General features: G+C 68.0%; 1 protein-coding gene across 1 annotated transcript in view; it reads right to left on the reverse strand.

Annotated features, from left to right (window-relative positions):
* Positions 1-2,417: 2,417 nt before the first annotated feature.
* The window catches only part of KIF26A (kinesin family member 26A), a 38,983-nt gene continuing 25,760 nt past the window's right edge, over positions 2,418-15,640 (reverse strand). Inside the window, exons 5-15 of the mRNA XM_060097865.1 lie at positions 14,720-14,909; positions 10,318-10,530; positions 9,716-9,809; positions 9,168-9,430; positions 8,874-9,054; positions 8,576-8,738; positions 8,070-8,232; positions 4,592-7,448; positions 3,424-3,629; positions 2,798-2,948; positions 2,418-2,599 (exon numbers count right to left, since the gene is read on the reverse strand). Coding sequence (XP_059953848.1) covers positions 2,418-2,599; positions 2,798-2,948; positions 3,424-3,629; positions 4,592-7,448; positions 8,070-8,232; positions 8,576-8,738; positions 8,874-9,054; positions 9,168-9,430; positions 9,716-9,809; positions 10,318-10,530; positions 14,720-14,909 — 4,663 coding nt within the window. The remainder of the gene's footprint in view (positions 2,600-2,797; positions 2,949-3,423; positions 3,630-4,591; positions 7,449-8,069; positions 8,233-8,575; positions 8,739-8,873; positions 9,055-9,167; positions 9,431-9,715; positions 9,810-10,317; positions 10,531-14,719; positions 14,910-15,640) is intronic.

Consider the following 15,640-nt stretch of genomic DNA (forward strand, 5'->3'; position numbering starts at 1 on the left):
CCTTCAGATCACAGGTCCTGAAAGGATCTATGTCCCCATCCCACCCCAAGTCCCACCACACCTGTCCCAACCCCCCAGAACCCCCCAAATTCAGTGACAGAGAAGAAGGCTTGGGAGGCATCAGGCTGGCCTCAGAACAGAGAGGGAGAGCCTGCAGGGTGGGGTGGGGGGTCCAGAGTCCCAGTGCCTCTCGGCAGACATGCAACCCCGATCCCAGGGGCCTCAAATGCCATTGAGAGCGGAGAGCGAGGAGGCAGCCCGGGGCTCGGTGTGGGCAACCCTGGGGCTGGACCACGTGGGTCACATGGCCACACAGAGGACCGGGCCTGTTTGAGGACAGGGAGGGTTCAGGGAAGCACCTTGTAAACTGTTAAGTGCTCTCGGTCTTGGACCTGCTCTGTCCCGGGACGCTCCTTGAGGCAAGGCCTCGTTCACTTGTTCGCTCATTCATTCATCCGGCATGTGCCCCCAGGGCCCCACTGGGGCCCAGCCCTGTGCCCGATGAGGGGGTGCAGCCGTGACTCAGACCCCACCACGCCCCCGAGGGGCCCCATCGAGGCCGGGAGACGGGCTGAGACCAAACAGGGTGTGACGTGCCGGGTGGATGCAGCCCCAGGCAGCCAGGCCACCAAGGAGGGGCCCCGACACTCACCGCCCGGAGAGGAAGTCCCAGGCGTACGTAGGGGCTGCGAGAGGCCCGGCTGGCTGGGAGGGGCCTCAAGGTGCCCGCGTGGGTGCCTGCGGTGGGGACACCCAGATGGGGTGGGGGCGGCAGCCAGGGAGCATCCAGGGCCATCGGGTAGGGCGGCCTGAGCACAGCAGAGAGGGGCGGAGTGGGGAGGGTGGCTGTGCTGGGTGGGGACCCCCTCCAGTTCAGGGGGTCCTGAACCTTGACGTGCCCGTGGAGTGTCTACTCGTCTACCTCCTGGAAAGGCAGGTGGGGGTCTCCTGAGGGGTCACCATGGCCGCTGTCAGGATTTCCCCAGCTAACATAACCTCTGGGAAGGGGGCCAGGAGCCCACCAGAAAATGCTGCTTCCCATCAGCCCAGCCCTTGCCCCTGGCTCCCTGCCTCAGGACCCCGAGAGCCGGGCAACTCAAGACGGAGTGGCTGGGGAGGGGGACAGAGAGGAGATGGGGGCTTGCATCCCAGCCTGCAGGAGGACCTCCTCCCGGTCAGTGCCTTCTCGCCTACAACGCTGGTCCCTGCAGGGGTGCTGTAGGGTTTGTGGGCGGAGGGAGGGTCCCCTGCTGACCCCGAAGCCCTCTGATCCCGTGGATGCATCCTTCCAACGTTCTGCGGCCCCCTCGCCCCAGGACCCTCAGAGGACTGCACGCCCAGTGAACTCAGGAGCCACATGAACAATGGATGCATCTTTTATTCACAAATAAAAAGCTGTAGCAAGATATTATCTACACGTTTGTACAAAGGTTTGGACAACCCTGGAAAATACATGACGATCAGAAAACAGAACCCGTAGTGACAGGAATGTCCCGCTCGTCAGCAGGCTCACCCCGGTCTACGTTTGGCAACAACTGCCTCCGAGGACCCTTGCCCTGCTTGGGGACCCCCCAGAAAGAGTCCAGCCGGAGTGACACCTTCCATAGAAAACCATAAAAACATAGATCATTTGTCTTCAAATTCCAACTGCAAATACCTCATTTATAGGCAAAACGATATAAAAATACGAACCTAACAGAACCTTTACAAAACCCTCCCCCCACCATTTTTGTGTGTGTTGGTTTGTTTTTTGCTTGTGGTTTTGGTAAGAATTCCTGCCGTGGAAGAAGGCGCCAGGTGCCTTCAGCTCAGCCCTTGGGTGCCGCCCTCCCGGTGACCTCAGAACAGAGCAGGTCCTGGGGAGAGGAGGGTCGGCCATCCCCGCCTGGGAGACCCCACCGGCTCAATCTGCGCAGAGAACACATGCAGGCCGAGGGTCTGGAGACCACCAAGGCGGGCTCTGCTGAGAGGAAACAGCTATGAAAGAAAAGCAACCCTGAATCCTAAACCAGAGCCCGGTGAGCCCGGGGCTGTCTTGCTACATGGAACTGCTTGGCTGTAAAGAAGGCGCGATCAGATCAAACAGTCGGGCCGGCGGCCCCAGCGCACCGTCTGCTGGTGTCTTGAGTCCTTAGCACCAAACGCGAAAAGGAGAGAAATCCAGTCCAAGGTTAAAGGCACTTGCGTTGCTGTCGGGGGCGATAGTCCTCCCGTGTCCCGCTCACTCGCTCCTCCGACCACGTGCTCGGCCGGCCCCTCCCCCGCCTCACACTCCATCGCCTCCAAGACCCGCGGGTCCCCACTGGACCCTCCGCATCCTCGTCCCTCCAACCCCTGCCACATCCTCGCTCCATCCCACGTCCCGTCCTCGAGCCCCCGACACCCCCGTCCCCTCCCCCGTGTCCCAGTGCCCAGCCTCAGACGTCCACCTCCTGCGGCCCCGGGGCAGCGGTGGCGGCAGCGATGCTGATGTCGAAGCAGGTGACCATCATGACGCGGGCCTTGCACAGAGTCACGCACTGCTCCAGGGCGGCCGTGGCGCGCTCCAGGGCCGCCAGGTACTCGGCCGACTCGGGCTCCAGCTCCGGGTCCACCTCGACTAGGGATGGACGGCAGACCGCTGGTCAGGCCGGGGTCCCCGCAGGGCCCAGGAAATGCTTCTCTCCCTCCCAGCCTCTGGGTCCCCACCTGGGGCGGGGTGAAGTGGCTGGACTGGGGGCTGGACAGGTGGGGCGCGGAGCCTGGGGTCCTGCACCTGCGCCTCCCGGGGCGTGGGGGGATGAGCGGGGAGACTCACACTGCTCCAGCCAGCGGCCGGGCTCCACCATCAGCCGGCCCTGGGTCTCAGCCAGCTCCCCGCGGAGCGCCTCACGCTTGGCCCACACCTCCTGCAGCCGCTGCTGCCTGCGCTCGGCCAGCCGCAACTTCGCACTGACGCACACCGGGCCCTGGGCAGCGGGGACGGTGGTGGGTGGGCTCAGGCACGGAGGACGGCCTGCTCCCAGGGGCTCCGCGAGCTTTGCTCCACCCCCCGGGCCCGGGCAGGCGCACAGCGGGGCCTCAAAGGAGGGCAGGGGTAGGACCTGGGACCCTCCTGCCCGAGGGGGCTCACGCCACGTGCTCCCAAAGCAGCCTGTGCCTGTCTGGAACCCGGGCCCTGGACGAGTGGGCACGGCGGCGGGAAGCACGCTCACACCCCGGCATAACTCCAGGGCACGAGAGCGGTGGCCTCAGGACCCCTCCAGCCCCTGACTTGGCCCACAAGGGCCATCAAGAGATGCCAGGGGTTCAGGGCCGAGCGGGGCCTTTCCTACCTTCTCTGCATTCTGGGAGGGCTGTGGACAAGAGGGCAAGGTGAGGTCAGCGGGCTGCCCTGCCACCCCCAGGGGCCCACCCTGCCCTCCCAGGACCGCCTGCCCCGACCTCGGCCGGGTCCTCCCTTGGGGGCAGGCGGTGCCGCTGCAGGCGCTCCACGTCATCAATCTCGTACACCTTGATCTCGAAGGGTTCCTTCAGCGAGCCAGCCAGGGGCAGCGGCAGGTCCACCCACTGGCCGGGGAGGCTGGGCTTGCGGCCCAGGGCAGCAGCATCGGGCAGTGGGGCCGGGATCAGCCGTCGCCGCTGCAGACCTGCAACAGAGAGCCGGGCGCTGGGTGAGCAGAGGCTGGACCCCAGCCCCCAGCCCCCAGCCCAGGACTGAGAGAGGTGCCGGGCTACGGTTCTGACAGGCAGAGCCCACGGGGGCCCTCCCAATCCTGAAATGCTCAGCCTAGCGCTGGCCGGAAACCCAGCCACCCCTGCCCGCCCGGTGGAACAGATGGGCTCCTGTCCCCCAGCCCCTCCCCCAGCCGCCTCCCGCCTGGACGGCCACACCCTCCCTACTGGACAGCAGCCTCAAGGGCACACCCGCCAGCCCTGGAGGCAGCCCTCAGACACCCTAAGGGGCCACGCTGCTTCCTAATCGCAACCGTCTCTACCGCCACCACCTCCGGACAGACTCCCAAGCCAGGGCCACGCTTGTGGCACCACCCACATCTCCCAGCACACCCCTCCCTGCTCCCCACGCCGGCCTCCTGCTTTCTCAGCCCACCTTCAGCCAGGGCGTGCATCCCCCGCCCCCCCGGAGGACATCAGCCAGTGGCCAACTCCCCCCAGCCACACAGCATGAGAAACAGGCCCACCCTACCCGGGTCCCCAGAGACAGAAGGTCCAGGAGATGGAGGCAGGGACAGCAGAGCAGGGGGCTCCCAGGCAGCTGGCCACCAGCCCCGGGGGGGAGCACCAGGCTTCGAGCCCCAGACCCAAGTCCTCGCCCAGCTCCCCACGCCTCGGCAGGGCGCCCCGTGTGGGCCCACCCCTGCCAGCCCGCTCTCAGGGGATGGGGACCAGCCTCAGAGGCAGCGTGGGGCTCAGAGAAGGGCACACGCGGGGTGCGTCTACAGACGGCAGGGGCTGCACACGCCTACGGCCTGAACAGCCCCAGGCACGTCTGTGAAACCCTCGAGGGCCGCCCACACTGGGATCCACGAAGGCGGCGCCCAGCTGTCAAGTGCGGCCGGCCCGGACCCTGCAGGGGCTGCGCCACACCCACCTGTGGCCCTCTTCTTGGGGGACTTGAGGCTGCGGGCGCGGGCGCCCGGGGACGCGGCCCCACTGTCGCTCATGGAGTCGGGGGCCGAGGAGGCGCTGCCGGTGGCCTCGCTGTCACGCATCATGCTCTCGTAGCCGCTGCTGCCGCCGCTGTGGTAGAAGAGGGCCGTGCGGCCCATGGCGGGCGGGAGCTCCCCGCTCAGCACGCTGCTGTTGTCGCTGCCGTGGCCGCTGCTGTAGCGCTGCGGCCGCCGCGGGGCCGTCACCTTGCTGTACGGGGAGGGAAGCACCGGGCCCGCGGGCGGCCGCTCCTTGGACACGTTCCCGCCGCTGTCCGAGTCGGCCGAGCCCCACAAGGGGCCACTTCGGCCATGGCCTCCACCGGCCGCCAGCTCGTTGACACGGCTGTGGGCGGCCCGGAGCGCCTGCTTGGTGCCCATGATGGTGCCCCGGCTGGCCTTGGCCCCAACGCAAGGCACCGCTCGCGGGGTGACCCTGGGGCCCGTCACCGGGCCCCCAGGGGTCCTGCCCGCCGCAGGGGCCAGCGGCTTCACCGAAGCACCCAGAGCCCTGGACCCTGCCGCCGGGCTGCGGCCCTTGCCCCCGCTGGCGGGGGGCTTGGGGGCCCCCACGCCCTTGGCCGGGCTGCTCCTACAGGCAGGAGTGGGCCCAGGCGTGGGGTTGGCAGGCGGCACACCCAACCTGGGCACAGCCCGGGCCGGCCTCCCAGGGCCTTCCCTGGCCTTGCTGCTGCCATGCACCAGGCCCTCCTCGCACCGCTCCAGAGACCCGTGAGTGGCGGGATGGCACCCTGCCTCTGCCTTGCAAGCCCGGGCCTTCAGGCTGGACGTGGCCCTGGGGATGGAGTGGTCGGCCCGGCCGCCAGGCCTGGCCTCCCCCTCCCCTCGGAGGAAGGCAGCAGCCCCGGCCCAAGCCAGGCTCCCGGCCTGGGGAGGGCCCGGCGCCGGGCTGTTCTTGTACTCCAGGCTGGACTTGCGCACCGGCGGGGCCGGGGGGGCCGCCCCCCCGCCAGGCCGCGGGAAGAGGTCCCCTTTGGAGGCCACACTCTTCTTGCTGCTGGAGGCGGCCTTTGGGCTGCCCAGGCAGGCCGCTGCCTCGGCCGAGGCGTCCCCGAAGGGTGTGGAGGGCGTGGTCACACCCAGCGTGGTGGCCCCCCTCCGCAGCGGTGGTATCTGAGCCACGGCCTCTGGCCTGTGGGCCGCCCTGCCCACCTCACAGCCGTCCACCACCCTCCGGGCACAAGCCAGCATCGGGGCCAGGCTGGGGGCCCTGCTGGCAGAGGCCAGGGGCAGCGGGCCACATTCGTCCGCCCGGAGCAGCCAAGGGTCCTCGAAGAGGCCTCCAGGGCCAGGCGGGCCTGGGGCCAGGCGGGGGCAGCCCACACGACCGGCCGCTGAGGTAGTCCTCGGTTTGCGGGGAAGGCTGGAGTGGATAGTTGGTGCTGGGGCGGCGCCCCGTGGAGACGCGGCGTGGGGCTCCCGGTCAGGTCGGCTGGCAGCTGCCGTGGCCTCCTCCGTGGGACAAGGACTCTGGGTGGGGCCGGGACTGTCCGGTCTGTCGGGCTCTGAGAACTGAAAGCTGCTGTCCTCCAAGGAGCCGTCCAGGATCGGGGAACCCAGAGGGTCAGGCCCCGCTGGTGAGCCAGGGTTGACGGGGTCCGGGCTGGCCGGCGAGGGAGGCCGCGGGGCGGGGCCGAGGCTGTCGGCCGTGCACACGCTGACCTCGCTGAGCCACGAGCCGAGGGAGGAGCCGCGGCGGCCGCCAGCGCCGGCCGCCCCGTCCAGGGCCCCCCCAGCCTGCGAGGTGTAGGCGTCGAATTCGTCGTTAATGCTGCTGATGATGCTGACGGGCCTCGAACCCGAGGCCAGGGCCTGCAGGGAGCAGTCGCTGCCGAGGCTGGCCAGGCTGGAGGGGCGCCCAGGGCCGGCCAGCGCCCCCAGGGACAGCTCCTCCACCAGCGTGAACACCAGCTCGTCCTCGCCGTTGAGCTCCACGGGCTGCTGCAAGGTCACCGTGGTGGTCAGCAGGCCCCGCTCCAGACACTGGCCGCGTGCGGAGGGGCGGGGGCAGCCCTCCTGCCCGCTCATGCCCACAGGGGGTGTCCGTACCACACCCACACCGTCGGCCCCCGCAGGCTCCTCTGAGGCCCCGCCAGCTTCCGGCTGCCGAGGCAGTGGGGGGGCCGGGCTGGGCAGCGGCCTCCTGCCTCTGCCCCCCGTGGCCTCATCCGGCACAGGCAGCTCAGGCCTGGTACCGCCGTCGTCTCTCTGGTCACCACCAGCTTTGGAGGGTTCCAGGACACCCCGGTGGGTATCTGGGCCGGGGCTGCCGCGAGGCGTGCTGGCGGCCAGTGGGGAGCCCACGGCTTTCCTGGGGGTCGCGGCCTCGGGCAGCGAGGGCTTCCCGCCCCCGCGGGCCGGGCTAGCCTGGGCTCCACTGGTGCCGCCCAGGCCTCCTGGGGGGCCCTCGCTGCCGTGGATGCACTCCAGCCGCTCCTGCAGCTCCGCGAAGGTGCTGCAGCGGAAGTGGTCGGCGTCACGCGGGCCCTGGGAGGGACGGCGGCGGCTCAGCGCGGGGATGATGGGCACGAAGTCGGGCGGGCCCTCGCTGTCCGAGAGCTCGCGGTCTGACAGCGCCGCCCCCCCCGGCCCCACGTAGATGACGGTGTCGCAGGACTGCTCGCTGCTGGATGAGTAGTCGGGGTCACCGGGCGAGCTGGGGGCCAGGTGGTTAGGGTCTGGGGCTGCAGAGCGCGGGTGGAAGGGTCGCAGGTGCGGGGGGCGGCGGGCATGGCCTTCCTCGCAGGAGCTGTCCCCACCCGAGGAGCTGGACGCGTACTGGGGACAGAGCAGGCCCACCTGAGCGGCCTCCCCGCCTGCCCCCGCTTTCCCGCACCCCAGCCGCACACACCACGCTCCAGTGAAGGAAGTGACGGCGCAGCCACCAACCGTGTCCCATCAAGCACTGGACCGGCACGAAAGGTCTCAGGCCCCGAACATAACCGGGCCTCCTCAGCCACTTCCAAGGAAGCGTTAAGCCGAGTCACAGGGAGGTGAGAACACGTGCCCTCAGCGCACAGAGAGTAAGTGCAAACCCAGGATTCAGACCCAGGGCACCCCGGGGCACCCCTAACTCCACCCTCTGGCCCGACGGAGGGCTGCATGGTGCATGCCTGCTGGACCAGGCCTGGGAGGGGTACAGCCCACGGGCATCCCACCAGGCTGCCCTGAGCACACACCTACCCCTGGGCCAGGCAGATGGAGACCAGACAACCACAGCCCCCAGTGCGAGCAGGTCCGGTTCTGCTGGGGGCGACCTCGAGCGTGGGCCCTGCCGTCTCTGGGCAAGGCCATGTGGGCACAGCCCTGTGACCCCAGGGCACGCGGGGCCCCAGCACCCCCACCATGCAGGCAGGGGCCCTCGGGGAGAGGGCGGGGCAGGCGGGAGGCGGAGCCAACCTTGACCTTCTTCCTACGCAGGCGGTGGAGGTGGGCGGCCAGCTGCACGGTGCTGAGCGTCTCGGCGTGGCGGGCGGGCGCGTCGGAGACGTGGGCGATCATGGTGGTGCGGCAGTTGGCGGTGGCCAGAGTCTCCCGCAGCAGCATGGTGAGCCTGTGCTCCCTGGGGGCCGGGGAGGGGCGGGGGTCAGGGGCTGAGGGCCCAGCAGGCATGCCGGGTGGGAGGTTGGGCGCGTGGGCTGCTGCAGGGCTGGAGGGAGGGAGGTGGGCCTCTCACTGGACCAGGGCCAGGCCTGGAGCCTCAGAGTCGGGGCTGACGCCCACCTCTGTTCCCCATGCCCTGGGCGCCAGGACACCCCCCGACAAGCCCTCGGGCAGCAAGGCCCCTCAGGTGATGGAGGAGCAAAGAACTGAGGGGCTCGGGGACCACAGACACGCTGGACACGCCTGACGTGGGCTGGGCTGGGCTGGGTCCCCAGGGCCCCGGCCAGGGGCCCACCACTCACCTGTAGGGCACGTGCTTGGCTCCACTGACCAGGGCCAAGATGACGCTGCCCAAGGCCGACAAGGACAGATACGGCGGGCCCCCGGGGGCCTCCCCACCCCTGCCGGGTGCCCCCTCACAGCTGCCGAAGTCGATGAGGTGCAGGCGGCTACGGCCTCCAGACACTGAAACCACAGGGCAGGAGGGTGAAGGCTCGGCCGCAGGGCACCCACACCCTGCCCCGCGGCCCACGCCCGGGACAGTCCTGCCGAGAGGGAGGGCGGCCGGACCCACACCAGGCAGGCGCCATGGCCACCTACTTCCGCCCCTGCCGCCCTTCTCCACTCGGTACTGGTACACGTGCAGCGTGAAGAGCATGTGCGAGCTGCCCAGGGCGTCCTCGCCGCCGGCCCGGCTGGTGCTGCGCGCAGCCAGTGCCGCGTCCAGGTAGAAGGCTGCTCTCTCAGCCGTGGGCGCCCGCAGCTCGCTCTGGTTCTGGAGCTGCAGACAGACGGACAGCGGGGACGGCGCCTGAGTGGCTCGGGGCCAAGCCGCCGCCCCCACGCGGCCCCCGAGCCCACGGCCCTGCTCCCCGCGCGGCAGCCTCGGCGTACCTGCGCCCCGCAGACGGGGTCCTCCCTCAGGTACACCCCCGGGGACTGGGCGTCCTGCAGGCTGCCGGAGGCCACCTCGGCCAGCAGGTCCCGCAGGCTCTGGTCCCGGCCGCATACCTCCACGGCCGAGACGCGGACGGAGAAGCGGGCACCCACCCTCTCCTTGCGCTCGTCAATGAGCCTGAAGAGCCAGGAGATGGCGCAGGGCACGATGCCCAGGCTCTGGGGCGAGCTGTCCTTCCCGATCATGGTGTAGGACTTGCCTGGGGGCCAGCGTGACAAGCCCTCAGAGCCCAGCCAGACCCGGCAGCTGCTTCCCTGGCCCTGCCCGGGGCCCTCAGGGCCAACCTGGGGCCACTGAGACCCCGGGGGCCTCTTCTGACCCACTCCATGGCTCTACCTTCTAGGCCTACAGGGTTTCAGCTGCCTCTCCACAAGCCCCCCGCCCCAGGTGCCCACCTGCTGCCCATATGGGATATGCCCACCCACCACCGCACCCAGAAATGGTGCCCAGCGACTGCAGAGAGGGGATGGTAAGGGGCGTTTACCAAGGCTCATGTGGCCGAAGGAGAAAATGCAGCCATCAGCCCCACTGACCACTGACTGGAGCACGTCGGCCACTGTCCCCGAGCAGACCTCGGCCTGGGGGAGGGGCACAGAGTCAGGCAGCCACCGGCCTCCCGCCATTTCTGTCTCATCACGTGCAGACAGTGAGTCCACGAGGTGGCCGGGAGGGCACCCAAGACCAAGGACACAAAAATCTCCACGTGGACACACGACACACACGGACCGGACACGGACACACACACACTCATAGCATGAACCAGCCAGACACAGCTGACAGGCACACGCAGTGAACACGCGCACACACAGAAGTCACAGTGCCCTCGCGGCCACGCCGGGCACACACCATGCTGCAGGCATGCACCGCACACACGGGACGCACGGAGGAGCATCTCTGGGAAACAAAGCACCACTCGGAAAGCTTCCATGGGGCATGGGCTCTGAAAAACTTGGCCTGAGAACCAGGCCAGGAGCTGGGCGGAGACACCACGAGGGCTGGGGAGGCCAGCGAGGAAGGGGAAACACAGCCGGCCTCCTCTCAGCGCCTCCTCCCGCCCCCGCCCGAGGCCGCCACTGTCACCCTCACCTGCTCCGAGTCCTGCAGGAAGACGGCATCGAAGGCAAACATCTTGGGAACGGCAGCCATGGCGGCGTGTCGGGGGCTCGCGCTGCCTGGGGGCCCCGTGGCCGGGTCATAGAGGGTCACCTGCTTCTTCCTCGGGTCCACCTTCAGGAAGGACGTGGACTCGGCCAGGCGCTGGGCCCCCTGCGCAGGCCAGATCCGCAGCATGACCTTCACCTGGGGAGGTGGGCAGGGCGGGCATCTGAGCGGCTGCTAAGTACAGGGCAGGAGGAGCTTCACGCGAGTCAGGACAGTGGGCCAGGCCCCGGCGTGGGGTCCCCACCGCAGGAACGCGGCGCCGGCACCCCAGCTCCAGGCCAGAGCGCCTCCCATAGGAGGTCAGCCATGCAGGGAGAAAACGAGGGCCAGCGAGAGGAGAGGCTGGCCGGGAACAGAGCACGTCAGCACAGCACGGGGGGCACAGGACGGAGGGAGGGCAGGGCGGACAGGGAGCAGAGAGACAGGAGGACGAGGACGGGACCCGGAGCGCACCCCACCTCGACCTGGGGCTCCTCCGCGCCCTCTCGCTGACTCCGAGGCAGAGCCAGCACCCAGGGAGCTGAACCCAAAGACACAAGCCTCTGAGGGCGGGTCCCCCCCCCAGGCACGCCCCAGGCCCGCCAGCTCCCCGCTGGACCAGCCATCATGGCGACCCGCCCCCCCAGGCCCGCACAGGCTTCAGAAGGGGGGAGGAAACGCACTCAGAGAGGTCGACTGTCTCACCCGTATCACACAGCCTGCCAGTGGGTCTCCTGACATCCCAAACCCCAAATGTGAGGGCGGAGAGAGAGGGGCAAGCAGATCGGGGCAGCAAGACCCGGCCCAACCAGATAGGAAGGCACAGGCCCCGGCCCCTCCCACAAGGTCCCCTCAGAGCCCCACGCACGCTCCTCTGAAGGTGCGTCCTCCACCCCTGATGCGGAGGACAGGGGCTGCGTCAGAGCCGGGGCCTCCACACACCCGCCAACTGCCAACCTCGGGCTCCACACACAGCAAGGCGCAGCCCCAAGGACAGACAGCCGTGCCCCGCGGCTGGGCAGGCCGAGGGGCGCGCAGGCCGCGTGAGCAGCTGACTCCCTGCTGAGGGGAGGGACAAGTGCCCCACACCCCGGCCCCCGACGTGTCTGTCCAGCCTCACCTCCTCCAGGGAGCCCTTCCTCCCAGCTCCCAGCCCCAAACCAGAGGCCTTCAGGGCCCTGGGCACATCCTCCCGTGTCTGCACCTCAGGCGGGGGGCTGGCAGGAGTGTGTGGAGTGAAGGAAGGACAAACACATGGAGGGGGACGGGCCTGACGCCTGCGGTGCCCTCGGGGAGAAACGGGATCTGGTGCTTCTGACCCCAGAGCTGCTCGGAACCCCAAGGACACCTGGGGAGACTCAAACCCCTTGGACACCTGGGGCAGGACTCCGGGTCAGCAGGACGCCAGAGGCAATCCCATTGGCACAGAACCCGGGAGGAAGAGGGCAGGATGATCCCAGAGGAGACGGGAATTCTGAATCCCCCCCCCCAGGCCAGGGGAGATGGTGGAGAGACGGAGGCTGGGCTGGGGTGGGGGCCCGGGATGGGGACAGAGCAGGGCTGGACAGGCCACCAGGCAGCCTCTGCCACCGAGAGTCCCCCGAACACAAAAACAGACGCAAGGCTTGCCCCTGCTCCCCACCCGCGTTCATGCCAGCTCCTGGGGCTGGACTACCAGCCCCAAGGCCCTCAAGGGAACAGAAGGCTCAGAGGGGAGGGGGGCCAGGAACCAAGATGCAAGAGCCCAGAACAAGCCACACTGCAAACACCCCAAAACCCGCACGGAGGACAAACACCCTGGGCCACGCCTCTGTGTGTGGCCAAGGGGGGCCGAGTGCTGACAGGGCAAGCCACCCAGGGGGAGGGCCCCTCCCAGGAGAAGGCACCAGACTCCGGTTTCCGCTGGAGGACACCGCCCTCCGCTCTCCGGTGAAATCTCCGATTTCTCCAGTACAGTGTAAATCAAATTACCAGCCTCATCTCAGAGCCAATATTTTTCACGGGTTTAATTGTAAGTGACAGATACATAACTCCGGCGAAATTGGTTTACCGTGGGCCGTTCGCACGAGGCACCATCTCCGTCCCTTCGGCATGTGGCAAATTGACATGCAAACTCGCGCCGCGTAAGGAGAGGGGGTCCTCCGGGGAGACGCGGCAAGGCATACTTTTCTATTGAGCTCCTCCGAACCTGGGCTCCATTAGGCGAGAATCGATTCTCTTATTCCCCGACGACATGAACAAAACTATTTCATTTCCAAACGCCACTGCCAAGCAGATGAAAATGTGCACTTCCCAGTAATTTGGGGCAATTTTTTTTCAGCGTGAACTCCTGGCCGCTTCAGGAGCCAAATGGGTCCTGCGGATCGGAGAGTGTTCCCGGCGGGGAGGGGACGTCGCGTGCGCCAGCCCCACGCCACGCGCCACCGTCCCAGCTAAATGCCCGGGTCACTGTCTGCGAGAATCCTTTCATTACCGCAGGGAAATGACAGGGTCTTCGCGCCACACAAGCACTTCTCCCCCCTAAACGTTCAGATATTGCAAAGCCCCGCTGAATAGCTGCCAGGTAGGGAAAAAATACATTTTGCATAAAAAGGGGCTTCCGCTCCTAAGAGACGGCCCAGGCAGTCCTGGGGGGAGGGGCCGTCTTCTTTAATACCGCAGGATGATGAATTATCTTAAGTGGCACATTAATGTCAGGAATCGAGTGTAATCTAACTTTCTTTCCTCTGACAATATTAAATGCCTTTCAGGAGGCATTTCTGCATTTCTAACTACGTGCTATTCGTGCAAATAACATCCAGGGAGCTGGGGAGGGGGCTCTGGGGGGCACGGTGAGAGGACCAGGACGGGTGGCCACAGGCTCCCTGCCGCAGGGGACCAGCGCACAGCGGTGGTCTGCCGGAGAGAGGGGAGGAGCCCCTGCCCTGGAATACTTGGGTGGGGGGCCTGGCCCCAGGGCGACGGGGAGGCCTGCTGGAGCCCCAAGTAACACGGCGGCAGTAAGAAAGCAGGGTCTGTGCCACGAGCCTCCTCAACCCTCCAGCCACCCAGCCCCCACCCCAGATGGGCCGAGTGACCAGGCCCAGAGTTGCTTAGAGCCCCTTCCCCACGGCCAGCTCGCGGTGTCCTCCCTCGGGCCCCGGCACTCCCACCACCCAAGCAGGGCCCAGATTCCCCACTTCAGCAAGCTCCCAGGGGACATGTCTACCTCCGTCTCAGGGCGTGGTGGTGATGGGGTGAGGGAAAGCTTCCTGGACGTCCGGACACGGGGACTGACCTCCGGGAGGCCGAGCACAGAGGCTACAGCAGGAGGGCCAGGGGGAGGGTGGGGTGGGGGCCTGGGGAGCAGCTCGGGCCCGGGCAGGGTGCCCCCCGCAGATGCATCAGACCCCTCTGCAGACGCGTCACTAGGAGCAGAAGCCCCCTGGGGCGTGTCCTAGGCGGCAGGACAGACTGGGTCCAGGGGTGTGTGGAACCCGCCCCCCCAGCTCTGCAGGGGTTGGGCCTCTGGGCGCTGGCAAGGCCGGACCCAGTGCCCGGTGGGCGGCCGCCACCCTCGGGGAGGGGCAGAGCGGGCAGAAGGCCAGGGGAACGCGGCGGGTGAACGCTCGGCGTTGGGGTCCAGTCCTCACCCCGAGCCGTGCGGCCCCGGTGACAGGCCCGACCCCGCTGTGCCCTGGTCTCGCACTCTCCAGAGGCACAGAATCCCCCCACTAACGCACTCACACAGAGCCGCACACGCAGGCCCCGACCCAGACTCGGGGGGCAGTCACAGGCAACCCAGATGGGACCAGGACAGAAACCCGGTCTCAGCCGAAGGCACAGGAGCCAGGAGGCAGCCGGCCTGTGACTGGGCGAGGCCTTCTCCACTCTGGGCCTGCTTCCCCACCTGAAACCGGGTAGCATCCTGACTCAACTGCTCCCTCACTTCTCACGTCAGGCTGCGGCTGGGGTTTGCCAGGACTCTGGATAGCTGAGGGATCCCACCCCTGCCCCCGAGGGCAGCATACCAACAAAGACGAGGCAAGGGGGCTCCTGGGGCCAGACCCCACCCCTGAGTCCCGGGAAGCCCTGGCCGTCCCGCCCCACACTGAGACCAGCCCGTGCCCTTGGGACCCTCCCACCCACTCCCCGTAGGCCCACCACAGTCTCCCAGGCTCCCTGCTGCCGCCTGGAGCCGTCAAGGTGAGCCTGGGCCTCCGGCGCCCCATCTGTACACTCACCAACCTGGTCCAGCCCGGGAGAAGGAAGCATCCCCTCCATCTCCCGTGCCCCATCCCGCACCTGCCCAGACACCCCAGCCTCGTGCCACCCCCCAGGGTCACCCCCAAACCAGGGCAAGGCCTACCTTTCCAACACTGCTGGGGTTGTCCTTGGCCTTGGAGGCGGCCCTGAGCAGGCAGGGGGGCACAGGGGGCGGCCACAGCTGCAGGACCCCACTGAAGTCCGTGGGGTAGGTGGAGGCTCCGCGGGCGGCGGGGGCCGGCGGTGGGTGGGGCTTCTTGCGCCTGGAGGCCAGGCTGAGCTTCTGGGCAGCCCTGGGGAGGGGAGGGGCGGAGAGGGCAGGGGCGGGAGGCGTGGGGAGAGGTGGGTGCGGGCGCTCAGAGCTGTCCTGCCACCCGCCCCGCCCTAAATGCGCCTACACGGCCACAGGTCATTCCCGCCCAGCCAAGCAGGGGCCCCCGGGGCTGGGGCTGCCATTGTCCAGCCCTTGACAGCTCTGCCAGTACAGGCCAGGCGACAGAGGCCCCAGGCAGACACAGGACCCCGGCCCCTCTCCACACCCCGCACTGAGGGCATTCCCCTTCCCCCCACCCTCTGCCGCCCCAGGGCCCCAACTCAGCAGCTGGGGCAGGACGGCACATGCTGGGGTCAGCCACTCACAGGCTGTGTGACCCACACGTGGTGACTTAGCCTCTCTGTGCCTCGGTTTCCCCATCTCTAACATGGGATGACATGACCACCAGAGGCCCTCGTGTATAGCCCTGAGGCGCAAATGCATTCAAGGCGCCCAGCACAGGTGACACAGACAGGCCTGGGTCCAGATGGCCCTGGTTCCAGACGGCCCAGGCCTCCGTCCGCCCCCCACCCCGCCTGCCGTACCGGCGAAAGGGGCTGGAGGCCAGAGTAGGGCTAGCTCAGGACTGAAAGAAGCTGCCCACCAGGTCTGCAGGCAGCCCCCCGCCGCCCCGCCCAGCTGCCCCTCTCCCGGTCCTGCTGCGCCCGCCCTCCTTCTCCCAAAGCCCCCAGGCCCCTGAGTCTCACCTGT

This window comes from Mesoplodon densirostris, chromosome 4 (genome assembly GCF_025265405.1).
Source record: "Mesoplodon densirostris isolate mMesDen1 chromosome 4, mMesDen1 primary haplotype, whole genome shotgun sequence".
NCBI lineage: Eukaryota > Metazoa > Chordata > Mammalia > Artiodactyla > Ziphiidae > Mesoplodon > Mesoplodon densirostris.